This window comes from Perna viridis, chromosome 13 (assembly GCF_037379345.1).
Source record: "Perna viridis isolate PV_CMFRI_1.1 ecotype Kerala chromosome 13, ASM3737934v1, whole genome shotgun sequence".
Classification (NCBI taxonomy): Eukaryota; Metazoa; Mollusca; class Bivalvia; order Mytilida; family Mytilidae; genus Perna; species Perna viridis.
In genome coordinates, this window is record NC_142457.1 from 2,936,407 (window position 1) to 2,957,188 (window position 20,782).

A 20,782-nucleotide genomic window follows, 5' to 3' on the forward strand; every position below is an offset into this window, starting at 1 on the left:
AGTATGAGCTTCCACCTTAATGAAGCTGGTCAGTATGAGCTTCCACCTTAAAGAAGCTGGTCAGTATGAGCTTCCACCTTAATAAAGCTGGCCAGTATGAGCTTCGTAGATGCTTTCAACATGTCATAAATCATATGTAGATGTATGTTATGTATTATCTTTATGTTTAATGATCTTTTTTTTCATTTTGTCTTATCTATTTATTTTTTTATCATAAACCTTTAAGGAAGAGTTCAATTCCTTAGGTTTGTGGAACTTTCAAGGGAGTGTTTCATCCCTTGGGTTCTATTTGGTGGCTGTTTTACGGTCACTACTTTCAGGAAAGTTATAGCGCCTCATTTCCTGGGTAGTTGAGGCAGTTGAAGAAGTGTTCTATTCTTCCCGCTTGGAGACTAATTTTCCAGGGAGTGTCTCATCTTTGGATTTGTCCTTCCTCAGTTTGATATTATTCTTGTTGTTACTTAATATATTTATTTATTGTTTGTTTGGCGGATTTTTTATTATGTGGCCCGCCAGAAGCTTGTAATTTGTCGAATGTACTTGCATGTATACGTGTATTTCTGTTTTTTGTCCTTATGTGATATCTTGTACATGTATGTTATTCTTTTTCGGCCAAAATAAATATTTTTTTGTTGTATCTAATTTCTATTAAGCCTAATTATTCGTTCGTTTTTAATCTGAAAACAATTATTTACGCAGCGCAACTTTTGTATGCTTGGTTTTTTTTTCTAGTTATCCCCCTCAGACCTGATATGTCATATATCGACACAGTTCAGTGAATAGTTGAATACTACTCACTCCGATACTTTCGTCATTATGCTAGCAATTGTTAGAGTGGTTTGACGAAAATTTTTTCACCTCCTACCCTCCCTGTTATTTTACTTTTTTGCATAATTTCTATGTTCATTATCAATTATTTTATATTATATGCTTAATATATTTCGGCGGATCTTTTATTATGCGGCCCGCCAGATGTTTGTAATTTGTCGTATATACTTGTATGTATACGTGTATTTCTGTTTTTGACCTTATGTGATATCTTGTACATGTATGTTATTCTTTTTCGACCAAAATAAATATTTTTGTTGTATCTAATATCTATTAAGCCTAGTAATTGGTATATTTCGAAATCTTACTTGCAAAACGAAACTAATAATAATTTATCATACAGTGTACGTGTTCGTCGTATTTTGTTGATTGTTAACATCCTACATGTAATTTTACATTAATTTAAAAAAATAAACACATTCGATAAACATAATATTTAAATGCCTATAAATGTTTTGATATAAAATCACGTTCATTTTCGTTATCATTGCGAAAACATTGTCATTGGTCTGGAAGTATTAAAATGTTGAATGCTTTTAAAATCAAAGAAAAATTCTTTAAAAACATTAGTTGATTAAATTGTTTTTACCATACAATCATATTGCTTTGAATTTGAAATAAATAGAACTATTTTTATGTGTAAAATGTCAATATTTGTTGAATTTGGATCATTGTGATAAAATCACTCTATTTTGAAATAATTTAGCTATTTTAACTAATGCAATACTTATTGGTCATAAAAATAATATTGCATTGTTGATGAAAAATGACCATTTTATTATACATATAGTCCATTGCTGAAACATTTTCACTGGTCCCTGAGTATAAACATAGAGAAATTTGATAAAATTAAGGGTAAGATATATTCAATTTTTAGATAATAGAGTATGTTTGACTAATGTGATACCATCTAATTGCTCTCAATATAAAAAAAAAGTAATTTTAATGTGAAAAATGACCATATTTGTTGTATATGGATCATTGGGAACACATTTTTCTTGTTCCAGGAGAATTAAAATACCGAAATTTCATAAAGTATTGGTGACAAGTGCTCTATTTTGAAATAATTTAATTCTTTTAACTAATGTGATACGATCTTACTTTTCTAAAAATGAAAATATTGCATCGTTGGTGTGAAAAATGTCCTTTTTTATTATAAATGCTACATTGCGAAAACATTTTCACTGGTCTCAAAGAATGAAAATATTGAAATTTCATAAAATCGGGATAATATATACTCAATTTTCGTTCTCAAAAGAGAAACAAAAAGCTAATATAGTTCGGGACACTATACCCCGACCATTTCGGAAGGCCCTTCAAATTTTGGCTGTATTTCATTATGTGTACAAATAATGTACAATTGTTTGAAACCAATTATTTTCTACATGTATTGATTCCTGAATTTTTTTTAGATGTAAACGGAAGTTACAGTAATTTTGGCAAAGAAAACAAAATTACAACGGTATTCCTTAAATTGATCTACCATAGGAGATATTTTTATCATCCAATCAGAATACAGAACCGTTGCATTAAGAACGTTGCACGATACACGAAGAACGAAGCACGAAGTGCGCACTCGAAAACATGCACACGAAGAACACGATACATGCACACGAAGCACGCTAGCATGGGAATGTTACACTCTTCAGGATGTGTAACAGGTAAGGTGGTATTTGTTATTTTCATGTTGAACCTTCTCTATTGTGTTGTATTCATCAAACAATATTCTATATACTTCATTTTTTCGTTTTTTAATGAAGGGTTAATAATATATGCAGAACTGTGCCCCTTATAAAACGTAAGCGTTCAGACGTGGACTTTTGACCCAAGAAAGTGTTTAAATTAACACTGCCTTCTGTGAGACGACTGCATACTGCATATCAATTCTAATATAACATAGAATTAAATATTGCAAGAAATAAACATTCACAACAGGAACATCGATACAATTCCGAAGGCGAGTTTTATCTAGGCTATATATAATGTACACAGCGTAGTGTATATTGAACATGCTCATCGACTACCCCACCGATAGCACAGAAAAAAACTTTGCCTGTTGTACTTATACATGTAAATAATTGGAAAAAGCAGTGCGAAAAAAATGTGTTTATTATTGAAAATTTAATTTAAAAGCATTTGGTATTTTTCAATTCTTTCTTTGTGTTTAGTTGTAAATTAGGAAAAAAAGTTATCATACATTGTTTTCACAAACGCGCAAATAAGCATATGACTATTAATCGTAAAGTATGTTAGGTAGATTATTTAACCCAAAAGGTGGCCGTCTTTTTGGAAAAAGTAAATCGCCCAAAAGGCAATGTAGACTACATAATAAACGTCTGAAACTAGCGTGGATAAATATATTTCGGACTCAAATATAGAAGTCAAGACAGCTTTATGTGTTTGTGAGTTCTATATTAGTAACTTAGTCACCCTCCAAATTAAGCGAACGAGTGCTATTCATTATTGAACTTAGTGGTGCAAAATCGGTATAGAATCCGAAATCATTGTGGTTTATATCATTGAGCATGGTAAAGATGTCAAAATGATGAGGCAAGCTAATTCTACTTAAATTGTCAATTCAAAAGTACTATAATTACAACCAATCGACTATCTTCATAACAAAGCCGTCATGTTATTATTATTATTTTATTTTTCACTTTTTTTTTATTCATTACATGTACATATTTTAAGAGTAATCACGGAAAGCAAGATTCAAGCAAAAATAAACAGAGTTTATTATATAGATAGCAGTGTTTTATCGAATGTTCCCAATGTAATAAATTTCGATAATACACACTGTGAAATGATTTCGGTAATTTCACACTTGGACTTGCTTGCGCCAAAACGTAAAGCTTTAATATCAATCTGCGAATCACAGACACCAAAAATTCATATTGAAAATATCGATAAGCTATGAAGAAAATCTATAGAACGAGTAGGATAATTAATTGGTTATCTTGAATAACCAAAATGTGATCACTTGTGCCTATATAGCTAGAACACTTATAGATTTAACTCGTGCGCGCTATAAGTTCCGCACATTCGTTATATCTAGGCGTTTTTCGGCACTTGTTATAATATTTCGGTTATTTAATATTCGCAGTTAATTATCCTATTTATATTCCAAGTATTAAAGCTAGATAGGGAAAAGACACACACAACAAAGAACATTAATAACCAAAATAAGACATACGTACAAACAAAAGTGGAAGGACACAGACTCCAAAAAAACTGGGATCATGGAGCAGGTGCACCGGTATGGTAAGTGTCTTTTGCCTTTCAAAAACATCCGCCGAGTTGTTTGTAAATGTCACGTTCGGGGTAGACAAAAGAGAAAAGACAAACTATGACGCAGTGAACATATCGGTTCTCTATGAGAAATCTAAAAGGAGGCTGTGTAAAACAGTAAGTGTTTGAACTAGGACAGGGAGAGTTAATATTTATTATAACAACTGTCTTTCCTATCCGTGTAAGCTCCCTATTAGTCTAGCTTTCTCAGAAATTTTAACCTTCTTCAACTCGTCAGTATAATTACTTGCCGTTTGATCAACCACAAAGATATGAAAAAAATGCTTAGATTTCAAATTTATCTCATGTATATCATGAGAATTTCTTTTCAGGAAGTAATCTTTTACTATAGTTATAGTTATTTTGTGACTCGTGAGGGGCAATAACTTCAACGTCGATCAACAGATCTTTATTAAAATTTGGTATATGTCCGTCTCAGCATGCTGGTCAATTTTAACACGTAAAAAGTTTGCTAAACCAATAGATTTTTTAGTTATATCCACAAATCCTAGATTTTAGGTAATGCAACCATATTTTTCGACTGAACAAAGTTTAATAAGGATGTCATAACAAACACTCATGCCATGTTTTGTTACAATCCATCATACTAGTAGTCGTCTCAGAGGAAAAGATTTTCAAAGCTGAAAATGTAAAATTGAGAAAAAAAATCCATTTCACGACACATTACTCAATCATCCGTCATCGGGTCTTTCTGGAATTTTCGGGATAGGTCCAACCCATCGTGCTGATCAAATTTACTCCTCTCAGAGATATATTTGAATAGAAAATTGGCTATTGGCCCCAAAAATGTTTAATACCTTATGTTTTTGGAAGAAACACCAACGTAGAATACTCAACAATAAAATGTAATAAAATGTAAGTTATTTAGCACGTGCATGTATAAAGTACATGTAACACCTGTCATAATTGAACAAAATAAAACAAAAAATGACTAAACTGAACAAAGTGTAAAGTCCGAAATGTAAGCAAAATTTCAGTGAATAGTAGTAAAACTATACACTATATAATAATCCAAAACTCACCCAACCAGTGTTCAATCATTCCATTCAGCTTTTAACAACAGTTAACTGTATGTATTTCCTTGGCCATTGTTAAACAAAAACAAAGACAAATCAGTATTTGCCGTGTGGAACGACTAGTCGGCATTTAATATTGAATACATACAAACTAACATATTCATGTAATTGCATCAATCATCAAGCAAATTCATAATACAACTATATGTTACTATATAGAATATAGTTTCACTTCTGTCTAAAGAAAATCAAATCTGCTGATACAGTATAAATGTCGAACATGAATAAAATTCTTTCATTGGCGATGAATGCCACCCAGAAAAAACCAACGCTAAAAAAACAACTTGATTTAAAAAAAAAAGCGATGGAAACCTGTGATTCGAGGTAATGCCGACTCCGCCTTCAGAGTAGGCGTTCAAGTCCTACGTCTTGAAAAATAAATTAACAGAAACATTTGCATGACATTATATGTAAACTAAAAAGTAATCCAAATCTCATCTTAACATTTATGTAATACTAATATCGGTGTTTACTGTTAAACCCCCGCGGCTAGAATGAAACAAAAAACTAGCCAAGCCAATTTTGGCGCCAATTCAATCGAACACACCAATTGGCCCAATTAAACATATGACCGTACTCTCAATTAAAAAAACGAAACGAAAATACATTATTTTTCTTCTATACTTCGAAACGCAGAAAAATATACACATGTGCATATTTACACAATGCAGAGTTGATATGTTTTACAACTAGTAACTATATAGATTTGAGTTCTTGTGGTAAAAATCTACAGTTTTGGCTCCTCTGGTATTAAATATTATTTTATAATAGACAATAGTGCTGTATATTATCGACAATTAAATGATCAAATAATTAGAAATTGGGTCGAGAAAGACTTTTTCATTGTTCGAGATTTATGGACCTTTCAATCATTACCTAAGTCGGTCCATGTGACAACTTATGTGAGTTTGGGTAAGTATGATCTTAGTGTACAGTAGTAAAACCAGAATGTTTATAATCTATACCTCACCCAGTCAGTCTGAATTCAAAACGACAGAATAAATTCACTTTTATCGACAGTAAACTGTACAACAAGTACAACACAATGCCAAGTTATTATCAAACATGGTCTAAAAAGGTTTGCTATGGATTATGATTAATATCTAGTAAGGTACGATATCACTGATTTTAGTGTGAATCTTGGCCTATAGAAATGTCAACTGTCTTTCTTTCCTATGTCCACTCACTCCATATTTGACTAATTATCTAAAGGTACATCGTTTTATCGAAACAATCTGCTCCATCTCTTGTGTTGGTTCCAAGCATGTTTCGAAGATGCGATAACTACGGTGAAACCATAAAATAATTATTTTTAAATCGATTTACAGCTTCACAATTCATTACATTGGGAGAAAAGGTCTTGAGACGACGTTTGGTTTTGGCGTGTTTGGTTCGGTCAGGGTTCGTTTCAGAATAATGTTACTTACGTTATAAGATACTGATGTATTATGAAGGACTATTCACCGAAACTCACTTTGCTGTAATGGTTAAAGTGGATATAGCCACAGTTTCCAGGATCCAGATGAACTATCCAGAAAAACGAGGGATATCATCTGTCGAAAACAAGCGTGCTTTCTGCTTGGTTTAGGTACTCTGTATTACTGCACCGACTGGGTTCCGGTTTATAGTTAGTTCGTCCTGTCGGTCCTTCGTCCCTAACTACGTCACATACAACACCCTTCCCCCTTTTAAAAAATTAGGGTAGATTTATAACATTTGTATGACGGAATCATCACAATATGGCTTGCATGGGAACGTGGTCCAGTGTACACGGGATTTCCTCCTAAACAATGTAGAACAATTCGCTGTGATGTATGGCAGTGTGATTTCAGAATTTCAAAAGCTTGTTCATATAATCTTTTTGAATACTTGTCCTCAGGGTTACTTCGGATGTGAAGAATAACCGGTATAGCTGGCTTGAGTTTGGGACACAGCTCCACTAAAAATCCTTCTGTTCTTGTAGAATAGTTTGTTCGGCTATTATGCTGATATTAAGACCTATTTCACCGACGGCGGAAACTCTAGTGTTACTCATCAACTTGTTGAAGGCTTTCTTCTGTTCTTCCAAAACCGGGGCAACTGACGTTTGGTGAAGCCCGACGGACACTTTCCATTTTCCATCAAAGGGAACAGTAGCTGGATAAATCCCAGGATCACAGTAAATAAGCAGTCCACCCAGAATGTTAATGGGGACGGTCGGAGGGCGTTCCATCTGTTGTCCAAGCAAGGCTTCGATGGTAACCCTGGAGACAGTGCCAGAAATCTTCGATCCAAGTGGAAGTGGGAATCCACTATATCAGTGGACACGATGTGTTGTATACGCCCTCTGTCCTTCGCCTTTTTGGTGGGGCCGCACCTTCCAGAGATTCCTTGAACTTTCTTAAAACGACTCTCATGTCTCCGGATTTTTTCACTTCATTTCCCTCGTCATTTACGTCCTCTTTAAAGTCCTCTCCGGCAAGTATACATACTAACAAGGAATAGTTTTTCGCATAATCAAATGTATACTTCTGCAAGTTGCCCAAAGTTGACATGAAATTAATCCATACCTTAGGTAGGTGATAAGCGACTAAGAAATTCCGTCAGCAGAACCTGGTATCTGCAGTGAAGTAATATACAGGGAGAATGGATTGGTACCAACTTGTACCTTAACGGTTCTGGCAAACTTATTCCTAAAAAAGGACACGGAGAGTCTTTCGACTTTTTTCTTTGCCCAGTTCCTGGCACTTCTCTGACACATTCTCCACCTGTGTGAAATTCTCCTCCTCTAAAATATCCTCATATACATCCGGTTTTGGAACACTGATGTTATCATTATCATCCGTGCTTCACTCGCTGGCACTGCTGATTGGCTCTGCCAGGGGCACATGTCTGTAACCCTGAATTGGCGGGTTCGATTCTGACGAATCAATGTCCTCTACTCCCATCTCCCGGATTCTTTTGAGCTCTCGGGGGTCATCCTGCACCACAACAGTACGTTACTTTGCCCATATCTACTCAGATTTCACGATATGCAGTTTGTCAGGTATGTCCGAGGGTGGTGCTGTACGGATAACCAATTCTTCGGTGTCTTTGTCATACCCCATGTGCCTGTCATCATCATACTCATTGAGATCCGCTACAGAGTCGGTGTCAATGCTCTCAACATCCAGTAGGGTTGCCTCGGAGGAGAAAATGTCTTCGTATGTCAACGGAGAAAACTCGCTATCCATGACGGAAGGAATCAAATATACACTATGGACTACACAGAGTACAATATCAAGAATAATAAATGCACACTAACGGTGACGAATTATCGAGTGTTCCGACACCAACAGGAACGGGTGAGACCGAGTAAATGGTGTTAACACGGACACTATTGACTAACTATCGACATCTCAGTGTTCATATATAATAATTTAATAATTCATTCTTTACAAAAAACATTCACATATGATTGAGGATAGTCCAGATGTCCCAGACAAAAGGTCGAGAGGGTCGACCCTGTTCGGAGTGTTTCGGCAAAATCCGGAGTAATGCCCACACACCGTCCATCATACCATTCATCACAACTGTCATATTCAATCAAGAATTCATCCTCAGTATATCCTTTCCTACAGACACAATAAATCTCGTCATCATCCTCCATAATATTCTCGCCTTCACATATACGGTTCTGTGCTCTCTTTAACCATGGCGGGATGGTACATTTTTTCAAACGATCATGGTTAAGCACTACAACTTTTTCTCCAACTTTATGTTGTATACGTAAGAAGTTACTTACTATGGTCGGTCCTCACTGTGAACGCACGACCCAATAAATAATGTCGAAAATGCTGAGTGAATCGTACAATGGCTAATAGCTCTTTGCGGGTGGTGTAATATCTTCGCTGAGCCGATGACAAACTGAAACTTCCATAGGAAAACTACCCTTTCCATCCCATCCTGGACTTGTATCAATTCCGCACCTATGGCAACATCAGAGGCGTCGGTATCAAGTATGAAATGGTCTTTCGAGTTGGGCAGAGGTAGCAGGGGAGTGTTTTGTAAAGCAGCTTTTAAGCTGTCAAATGCCTGTTGTAGTTCTGGTCCCCAATGGAAAGGTTTCTTTCCAGTTAGTTTAGTCAATGGATTAGCAATTTCGGAATAATGACTGATGAATGTACGATAGTAATTAACAAATCCCAGGAATTGCTCTACCTCCTTGGTGTTTTTCGGTATTTTCCATTGATTTACTGCCTCCACATATTCATTAACTATAGCCATTCCCGATTTATTTAGTCTCTTCCCCAAGAAACTTACTTCCGCTCTGCATAGATCGCACTTTTGGGGTTTTAACTTTATGCCATATTCTCTATTCTCGGAAACGTTCGAACACTGCTTTTAGATTGTTCAAATGGTCATCAAACGTCTTTCCCATGATCAAAATATCAAGAAAACGCAACACAATTTGCCAGGTCAATCCACGTAAAAGTTAGGTCCATTGCGCGGGTTACACAAAAACTTATACGCTTGTCCGTACTTGGTTATAAAGGCTGTTTTTGGACGATCCTCCTCCTTGACCTTGATTTGCCAATATGTGCTGTTGGCATCGAGTTTGGAAAACCACTCATCTCCAGCAAGGGTATCTAGGCATTCCTTGATCATGGGTAGGGGATACACATCCTTCCTTGTTACGGCGTTTAATTTAAGATAGTCTAGAAAAAAAAGAAAAAAATGTTTTTAATCTTTAAAAATATGTGAATGTTCAGCATCTTAACAGTACACAAGCGTTATATCTCTTCAGAACAGCGTTCAGACTATCTTTTTCAATATACGTCGGTGTTATAAAAGGATTAATGTCTACCTAGCATTATACAGAGTATTAGTCTTAAATAGCCGGAGTAGGCTAGTGTTTAAATGAATCTAAAGGGAGTCTATTAATTAACGAGCATTGACAGTACTTACTACGTCGTTAAGATGATACCTTATTGTTTGCGTAGAAATATGATATACTTGTTTGTGAAAAGCTCATGATATTTTAAGATTATGCTTAAGTCAAAATCTGGTATATCAAATATCTTAACGTTGCAAATTGGCAAATAGTACTACAAATTCCCTTTGAACAATACATATAATATACAATAGAAAATTCTAAAACGAATGTTGTGCAGCCACATTTGGTTTTAACTTCAAAGTTCAAGTTAGCTTTGCATGCACTTCAAGTTCTGGTATGCCGTGTATTACCTTCTAAAAGAGTAATCAAGGGAATCAAGGTTATAGCGGTAATCAAAAGAATGTAATCCAGGGACAAAGACCAGACATGGAAAACAGACATACACAACAAAGAACATAAAGTAAATAAAATCATACATACAAAGTAACAAAAGTAAATGAGGAACTCGGACTACACTAAAAACTGGGAGCATGGACCAGATGCACCGGTAGGGTAAGCGTCCTCTGCTTTTTTAGAAACACCCGCCGAGTTGCTAAAGTCCTCATTTTATTTTTTTTTTTAATTTTATTTCTTCCTGTGCATTTGCATTGTATGAACGACAATATGGACTACATTATCACATTTGTATAAACGTCGAACAACTTTGATGCGTGTGATGGGACGACAACCAAAACACAGCTCTATCTGGCACTACCTGTACTTGACCTATTTATTTTTTATCTTTCGTCTACAAATACCTCCAAATCCAAAACCAGTATTGTGAATCCACGTTTTGAATCTCATGATAAAGTTCAAGTTTGCAGCGTGTATGTACAGTGTTAATTACATTGTACTTTCTCATTGACGTCGTTGTGTTTATTTTTAATGTTTTTTATGGCAATATAGACTATATGTTGTAAATATAACATCGTTTGGACTTCAAAAGATACTCAAGCTAGATCCTTACATTTGTTAGTTTTCGTCTATTTCCAAAACAAAACCCTCATATTCATTATCTCATATCTCCGAGTATTGTTTTGACAACAATATAGATTAGATGTATTACATGCATTTAAAATCGGTGTGGTACCACACCAAGCTGCATTTTATGAGCTTTTAAATAAATTATAAAAATTAATCTCGCCTAACTCTACACGTGATTTATTACTTTACTTCTATTCACTAAATAGAGCCCCTATGTTCATTTCTACACGCTTATTTTCTGTTATTTTATTACGACAATAAAAGGCATGTAGAAAATTAAGGGATTAATAAAAAAAAATAAACCCAGTTAGAAAGGCAAAAACGCAGTCAATACTCATTTGTGGATCCAAGGGCGTACGTCCCCTCCGCTAAAACTTGAAACAAAAAATAATGTTTTGCATGCGAACTCGATTTTTTACAAAGTCTTCCTCATAAAAATGTTTTTGCCTTCGTCATTTGGCTGTGATTCTTTTAATTCCCGTACCTGAAATCCTGCATCCGACCCTGATAATCAAATGCAAGAAGGTCCATATAAATGGCAGTATAAAGACAAAAACGAAATGCTGGAAAAACTGCTGGTCCAGGCGCCTCGGTGAAAGCGTTGGAAATGAAGGTTAAAATAGGGTATTTACAGCGTTAAACATCCCACTACAATGATACCTTAATACTAACAGGCAGCACAAAACTGTCACTAACATTGATTTAAACATATTTATTAAGTTATTTGCATATTTCAACATAAAGTCGAAACAATAGAATGAAATGAACTATAGCAAATTAATTACAGGATTCAGAGACAAGACTCTAAGTCTTATACCAATTCTGAAATCACGAATAATAATTATATCATTGATATACAGTATAACTCAGGGGAGTAGTGCTCTAGTGCTCATAACGTGCATTTTGGTGAGTTAAATGCAAAGTTAAGGGGTTGATATTTAATGCTCTAAGTATTTACTAAGCTCATCAGCAATTTTCAAAATTATTAAAAAGAAGTAACTGTGTAATTTAGGTCGTTAATTGGAAGTGTTTGCTCTGTATCAAAAATCAAAAAGTTTTGAACCTTGATAAATATTTCAACGTTATATTCATCCGACATCTCATCTGATCCAAATAGCAGATGATTTGAAGTCAGTTGATCAGGAAGTTGAAGTGCCGAGATATGTTGTCTCCTAAGCGTTTGATATGATAGACAGAAGAGTAAGAAATGACTAGCAGATTCTATTTCGCCGCAATGATATGATGGGGATGGAATAATGTCTTTGTCGAACAGATCTTTATTTAGCTCGCTACACTGAAGACGACGTCTGACATGTAGGATTTGACCTTTACGTGATCCGCAATAGTAATATCTTGTTTGTTTTACTACTTCATTTTCGAGATGTGTTTTGAAGATTTTAACTGATGGCGATGTTTTAGTATCATTTGGTAGTATGTTCTATAATCGAATAGTGGCGGGTAGAAAATAATTAGAATATTGGTATGTTCTACAATTAACTGATTGAATTAGGTCAGAATTACGAGTTGGATAGTTATGGATTTGATTTACTCCATTAGAAAATACGGTATCATTATTATGATGAATGATTTTGAATTACTTAAATGTTTCTGTATGGATCGACTAGACAATGCTCTTTTCGAGTTGAGCAGGCTCCGTTGGATTTTCAATGTGCTTACACACAGAAGCAACGCAACGCAGTACTAAAAATTCAAGGGCAGGTCACCCAACCCAATAACGTTTTCCGGCTCAGACCCAACTAGTCGTCACCATATCTTCTATATATCACTTGCTAAGAAGATAATATCAAACATCAATGATGTGGCCGTCGCACGGCATGGAATCGAATCAACGACCCTTTTCATTTAAGATAAGCACACTACCACGATGCCAATTGGACGGCCTCATTATTAGCGTACATGAATAGTGGGCGTTCTTGTACGTATTACACGTAATAATATTAGGATAATTGAATAACCAATATGATCACTTATGCCGGAGAACGCCCTAATCTATAACTAGTGATTCCGCGTCCCAAGTTTGCACACTGGTTAAAGCATCAGGTGTTCTTGGTACAAGTAGTTATACTTTTAGGTTATTCAAGTTAACCAATCGATTGTTCTACTTATGAATACATAATTTCTATTTTCAACAATAATTTAAGATTTTCTGATCGTATGATTTTTCGGCAAGAAAAAGTCCGAAAGTGAAATATCGTGTGAATTATCAAAATGTTTTCACGGGGAACATTTGATACACCACTGCTATATATATAACAATATATCTTATATACGGGTTTTTGTATATGCGTCATAAGTTGCAGTTTAAACGCTATATCGTAAACCGTTATGTACACCTGTAAATTACAACTTGACGTATAGTTAATATATTGTAAATGTCAATATCTTCGGCCCTTCGACCTTCGCCTGAGGCCCTTGGGGTGGTATAGGAGTCTAGGGTTTGTTTAAGATACAGATTTTAGTCCTCATACCCAAGTATCTTAATCAGCCGAATAAAGAGTGAAAAATGTACTTGAAAGGGAGTTTATAATTCACTGGATAATGCGGGTAACAGATCTTATTAATGAAAGAATTTTATGCATATATAATGTTGTGTTTCGGATCTTCAGGAGGAATTTACATTATCTTATTGTTTCTGTTTATCTTGATTTCATGTTTGCTTTTCTGCAAGGAACTCGGTTTGGCAGGTGTTACTTTGTGAAGGACAGGGACTCGGCGGGAGGGACCTTAAACAAACCAAACATACTCTTGTTCACATTTTTACTCTTGTCACCGTACACAACAATAATGATTAATAAAATTACAATAAAAGATTATGTATAAATAAACACTATAAGGAGGCCACTAACTGAGCAGTCTTTTATTCTTCTAAATACTATTTTCCAAATATAAATATAAGTTAAAAACAACTTTGTATTGGGTCATATTAGCTTGTTTAAAGTAAACGTGTATCTTAAAAGAGGTCAAGCACACCAGAAGATACATATCGAATAATCGTACATGTAACTTGTACGTTAAAATTGTGTGCGTATTTGAAAAAAATAGTGCCTGCTTCTAAAAAAGCAAATTCATTCGAAATTTGTTCATTTTCAAACAAAACAAATCGTTTTACAATATCGATTTTGAAAAAAAAGTGTAATATTTGACATCCCTATCTAATTACTTTATATAATGAAAGACATGATAAAAAAAACAACAAAGAAGCTATTACATTTCTAAATTTTTTTTTTGAAATCATTTTAATCGATTTTAAAAGTTAAGTACATTTTAAGGCTTCTTCTTTCTCCATCCATTTATTTTATTCCCCGTCAACAGAAACACACACACACAAAAACACAAAAAGAAGAAATGTATGCATGTACATGTAGTTACTGTTGCGGTTGGAATTTACGACTAAATTAGAGGTACGCGATTATCATACCGTAATCTGATATGTATCATCTACACATATATATCCATTCATTGCTGTTTTTGACTTTATGAATAGGTAAATCTAGATTGGGCGGGGTCCAGGCCCCTTTATATTCGACAAGGTTGGTTGTTTATACAGAAAATTAGAAAACCACGAAAGTCCACTATTAATTAAGTCAGCGCCACCTACATACATGTAACCGCCCATTTCATGGAAATTTTGGATCCACCACAATTAAGATATCCGTAATATACTTAAAACAACATATAATTCCATGTTTTTCCTTGTTACATTGTGACAAATGACATATATTTTGAAATAGTTTGATTTTTGCTTGTTTGTTTGTTTGTTTGTAAGTTTGTTGGTTTGTTTGTTTTTTGTTTGTTTGTTTGTTTTTGTTTTGTAAGTTTGTTGGTTTGTTTGTTTTCTTTTGTTTTATTTTTATTGTGGAGGGGGGGGGGTAAACTCTGATTTTAAAAAAAGGAATGTAGTTTGAATTGTCAACTGATTTTGTTTTTCAGCGTTATCAATATCTGTTTAACATTTTACTATTAAATACCCATTGTTTTAAAAATATGTGAATTTATTTAAATTCAGTGACCCGGTTCAGGTGAAATGAAAAAAAGTTTTTGTATCACGTTACTAATATGTAATTATTATGCTTATTTAGCTTTTAGTGATCGGAAACCAGTTTAAGGTACGATTATTACTTCATTATTTAAGTTGAATGATAATTTTTACGCTTAAAATTTGAAATATATTTGTTATATTACTAATATTAATTTTGTTTTATATATTTAAGTTCCTACATGTAATCAAAAATTAACGCTTTGTAGCATTGAACGTCATATAATGATTTTCGTCGGCGGTACCCTTTCAAAAGCAACAACTCATATGCACTTACATATTTTAAACTACTTCTCTGTCTAAGAATCAGGCAAAATGTGTACAAGTGTATACATATGGCACATAATGAAAAAAATCGTAAAGACTTTATTAAATAAACCAAGTATTTACACACCATAACCTACAGAAATAACCATCTTATTGTTTGTAAAGTTTGCACTTTTTAGATATTGATAATTCAAATTTAGTTGAAATATACACTAGTCTCTATTGAGATAATTTTGCCCACACTTTTCCCTATACAAGTAATGATATAAATGTCTACGTTATGGATGTTGCAAAATAATATAACGAGAATCTACATTGCTCTTCGGTTGTTTTCTAGATGTATTGAATATATTAGTGGCAAAAAGACCAAATTGAGAAAGATGATGTGCACCTCTACCTACCCCCACCCCGCCCCTCGGCCCCAATTCCTTTATTCTTATGATTCTTACACAAACACAAAATGGTATTTAATCGTCTGTCTTTCTTAATTTCAGGTTCAGGTCATGTGTTTGGAAGTATTTGAATTATCCTACAGCTGACGCTTTGGTATCATACATATTTCACAAGAAATTCATCAATACATTTTGCGTAATCGTCATTTTCAAAATAAGTGTAGAGAATTCGGTCAGTTAAATCTAAATGCTCGCATTTAATGTTCATCTTTTAATATAAGCCAACCTTTATTCTTCTTAATGTTTTAGACCTTCGATCCATGGCGTCTCAAGATTTAGAAGAAAAGGATTGGCAGTCTGGTCGTTCTCTCGCCGAATGTAATCGGTATATGCTGGCAAACCAATTAGGATGTGACGTCACGTTTCTTGTAGGAAATGACGCCAAACCAGTGAGAGCTCACAAATATGTTCTTGCGAGTAGGAGTTCCGTTTTCTACACCATGTTTTACGGATCAATCGCTGAAACATCGGATGAAATCACAATTCCTGACATTGAACCGGATATATTTTCTACCCTACTGAAGTTAGTGTGAATAACATGAACACAATGAAATTTTCTTTATAAGAAATCAGAACAGGCAAAATGTTATGAAATATATTTATTACACGTACTCTTTATCAAATCCAAGCGCACACAATATGACTTTTGGTAGTGAAAGTATGTATCAAACAATTTTAAAACAATATGTACATGCAAATCACATAAAGTGTGCAATTTATTAATCACGCAAACACTTTCACAAATTTACATATACTTGTACATGCATTTCCTGACATATCTGAATAGAATATCGGATTGCTAACAATTTCATCGTCTATGTTCTCTATTAAACTCTTTTTTTAAATGCAATATTCCCTATTACAAAGATTTGTTTGTATGTCGCCTTATGTAAATGTTAATAATGACAGTTATTCTTTTAGATATCTATACTACGAGGACTTGGCTGTCAGTAACGAGCAGGCGGCAAGCTTACTTTATGCTGCCAACAAGTACTGCGTGACAAAAGTAGTCCGAAAGTGTAGAAAATCTTTACAAGACTCATTGACTGTTGATACTGTTTGTTCGACCATGGAAAGCGCCCATCTCTTCGACGACAAAGAACTCCACAAGAAATGTCTAGAAATGATACTTCTAGAGCCTCAAAAATGTCTTCAATCAGAAGCATTTCTCCATTTATGTCCCGAATGTTTGATACCTATCGTCTCTTCCGACGACCTTATTGTCGACGAATCCACAGTTTATACGGTTCTCCTCCGTTGGGCGGAAACTGAATGCAGACGACAACAGCTTACCGTCTCAGATTCTAATATGAGAAATGTTCTCGGAAAAATTCTGCATGAAATTCGATTTCCTGTAATGGAAATACAATTCTTTGCTGATAATGTGGGAAAAAGAGATATTTTATCGAAATCTGAGCGAATAAATATTTTCACTTATCTTTGCGGCTCTTCTAAATCTATACCAGATGACATGTTTAAGACCACACCAAGAGGAAATCAGCAACTGCAAACATCTTTATCTTTGCAGGATAATGAACCCCCAAAAGTTACACACGCGCCCCAGCATCGTATATGCCTTCGCTTCTTACGCGATGGACATGTTGCTTTGAGGAATGAAAATTTATGGTATGTTGGAGCGAAACCAGACAAAATAGACTTTTCTGCCTCTAAAACCATTTATATTCAGGGAATTATTCTTTATGGTTGCGGCGTCGAGACTGCAACATACACTATAGAAGCCTCTATTTCACGATCGGGTCTTTCAACTACAAATCTGTCTAAAATTTTGACAAAAGTTACTCTAGGTTCGAAGGAAAAGACTTTTAATGTTTATTTTCCGAAACCTATATATATCGTTCCGAATATTCGGTACACCGTGACGGTACGAATGCAGGGACCAAGAACGTATTGGGGCGAAGGTGGGGAAGAACACGTGACTTCAGACGCCGTTAAGTTTGAATTTGGAAAGAGTGTTGGCGAAACAAATGGAACAGATATTGATCATGGACAAATCCCAGGACTGGTTTTCTCAAAATGATACATGTGCGACAGTAACGATTTCATTTTACGGTTTAATTGATTCAATACGAAATATCGTGAAAAAAAATGTAACCACTCTTAATGTTTTATTTTTCAATATTCAAACAAAGACTTCGATATTATTTCTGTTTTGACGTACATATGAACAGAGATACTATGTAATATACATACAGTACATGGGACAATACCGTGATGTAAATACTTGTCACTCTTTATATAAACACAAAATATTGTTTGCAGTATTTTCAAAATTGCGAACTCATGAATAATAAAAGTATACACATTTTAGTGGCTGAAAATGTAGTGCAATAAATTTTGCAAGGGGATTAGTGTTTCTCTGTGTGGCCGATATCCTAAAACGTACGTGTATGAAGAGTGTCCTTTTTTCAGTTTGCAGTTTTTGACCCTGTTTTTTTCTTGCAGCTAGGCTTCGTAAAAATACAAGCAGTTGTCGACTATACACTTTTGCATAATATCGTCTCCCGTATACCTTTTTTAATTTTGAGCAGAACCTAATATCTACAAGAGAGCACATCATTTCTTTTTGATAACTGTAAGGTTTCAATGTAAATTGCAAATGCAGAACAGAACAGAACATGAATGAACAGTGCTTTGACGGCAGAGCTTATATATTTGAAATAAATTATCATTAAAATATATAAATTTTATTTAAAAAATATATATGAGTATTTTGAATCGCACACCTACTTGTCTATTTATTTACCTAAAACTCTGACCTTCTTATATTGTTTGTCTTCGGAACTAAGTTTTGAACGAAAGTAAAAGGACGACATTAATGCAGTGTTACTTTCCCATACGTAAACGTACGTTGGCAAAAAATTCTATAAGCGATATATCACTTCCGTATGTCCATACGTAATCAGTTTCCCAGATCAATATCATAAGCGACACTAAGATCGCTAAAATATGAACTCAGTTAACCAGCGATAGATATGCACAATATGAGTGAATTGCCACTTAAGAAATAAAATAAAAACAAAGATGACATTATCTAAATTCACATAATTACTGTGTATTGGTATCGAAATATTTCATCAAAGTGATATATTTAAACGTATCTTTTTTTTTAATTTGAATATTAGAACGTATTAAAAAGTAATCAAGGGAACCAAGGTAAGGTTATAGCGGCAATCAAAAGAATGTAATCCGGGGACAAAGACCAGACATGGAAAACAGACATACACAACAAAGAACATAAAGTAACTAAAATCATACATACAAAGTAACAAAAGTAAATGAGGAACTCGGACTCCACTAAAAACTGGGAGCATGGACCAGGTGCACCAGTAGGGTAAGCATTCTCTGCTTTTCTAGAAACACCCGCCGAGTTGCTCATAAAAAGTCAAATCCGGGGTAGACAAACAAGGAAAGAAAAACTAGGACCCGTTGAATAAATCAGTTTTCATGGTGTTGGTGGATACACCATAACGATCCATGAGTTCATGATGACGACCATAAAACCTCTGTAGTGATGACTTCAATCTTGTAGTAACATAACCCTGTTCCAGAAGCCTATTTGTTAGAGTTCTAGCGCGATACAAAAAGTCTGCGTAGTTTCGGCAAGCTCTGGCATAACGTATGAGTTGTGATATGAACACTCCATACGAAGGAGCCGAAGGGATGTTGCCACAGATGAAAGGAAAGTTGACAATTCTGAATGAAAAGACATCACGTTTGTCGTAAAGTGTGGTCAATAGTTTTCCTTTACAATCGATTTAAAAGTTTAGGTCAAGATATGAGGCTGACTTCACAGTGTCTGTAGTATCCTTTATCTCAAGTTCTTTTGGGTAGATGCGATGTATCAAACCCCCGAAATTAGGATTGTTTAAAGATAATACGTCATCTATATAGCGGAAACTGAGATTAAAAGATATAGCCAAACGATATTCTTTCTCTCGGATCAGATCAGCTATAAAGTCAGCCTCATAAGAGTGAAGGAATAGGTCAGCAAGTAAAGGAGCACAATTTGTTCCCATAGGAATGCCGACCGTTTGTTGAAAAACACGTCCACCACTCTGGACAAATATGTTGTCGATTAAAAATTCCAGCATTTTGTAAACATCTTCCTCTGTATATTTGGTAGATGATTTGGAAGTATTTCTTACAAAGTATGAGGAATCTCTACCAAGAACTATATATTTGTATCTAGGTGTACCATCTTTTTTGGAAAAACAACAATGTATAATGTTTTTAAGTCGGGATTTTAACTGAGTATGGGGAATAGAAGTATACAGTGTTGAAAAATCATAGGTTTTAATGCTATTATATTCAGATAATAGTCTTGAACTGATTGTCTCCAAAAGATCTTTCGAATTTTTCGGGATCTACATTGAATTAATACCACTACGGGAGTAACAAGTGTTGTGGTAGGACTGCAGACCCTCTTTGACAGTTGTGAGTATAGAAGTTGAAAGTTTTGAAAGACGTTTGGTGGTACATTTTGCAGATCCAGCTACGAAACGTTGTTTGTATGGATTCTTGTGAAGTTTAGGAATCCATTACATAGACGGTAAATCACTATCATCGTCCTTGGTAGAGAGACCAAAAGAGGATAGCACAGATTTATGGTTTTCCACAATCTCTTCTTTGGAGAGAATGGTAGCAGTATAGGTCTTATCACTGCTATTATTTTCTACGTCTACCTCTGATAATAAACATCGGATATAAAACGTTTTGCAGACAAAAACAATGTTGTTTTGGGCTTTGTCTGCTGGTACGACATCATATTTGTCATGTATAGTAGACAATGTTTTTGCTACATCGGGGTCTTTGAAAACTGATGTAGCCTTGGCACTCATTGACCTACTTAAAACTTTCATTCGTTTCAAAGTTAAAGACCTCACGGCCTTTAACC

General features: G+C 34.7%; 1 protein-coding gene across 1 annotated transcript; it reads left to right on the plus strand.

Moving 5' to 3' along the window:
- Nucleotides 1-15,182: 15,182 nt before the first annotated feature.
- Nucleotides 15,183-18,231, plus strand: LOC148599246 (BTB/POZ domain-containing protein 6-like). Its single transcript, XM_088559165.1, has 3 exons — nt 15,183-15,218; nt 16,117-16,390; nt 16,789-18,231. Exons 2-3 carry the CDS (start codon nt 16,128-16,130, stop codon nt 17,903-17,905), a joined length of 1,380 nt encoding a protein of 459 aa, XP_088415291.1. The 5' UTR covers nt 15,183-15,218; nt 16,117-16,127; the 3' UTR covers nt 17,906-18,231.
- Nucleotides 18,232-20,782: the final 2,551 nt, after the last annotated feature.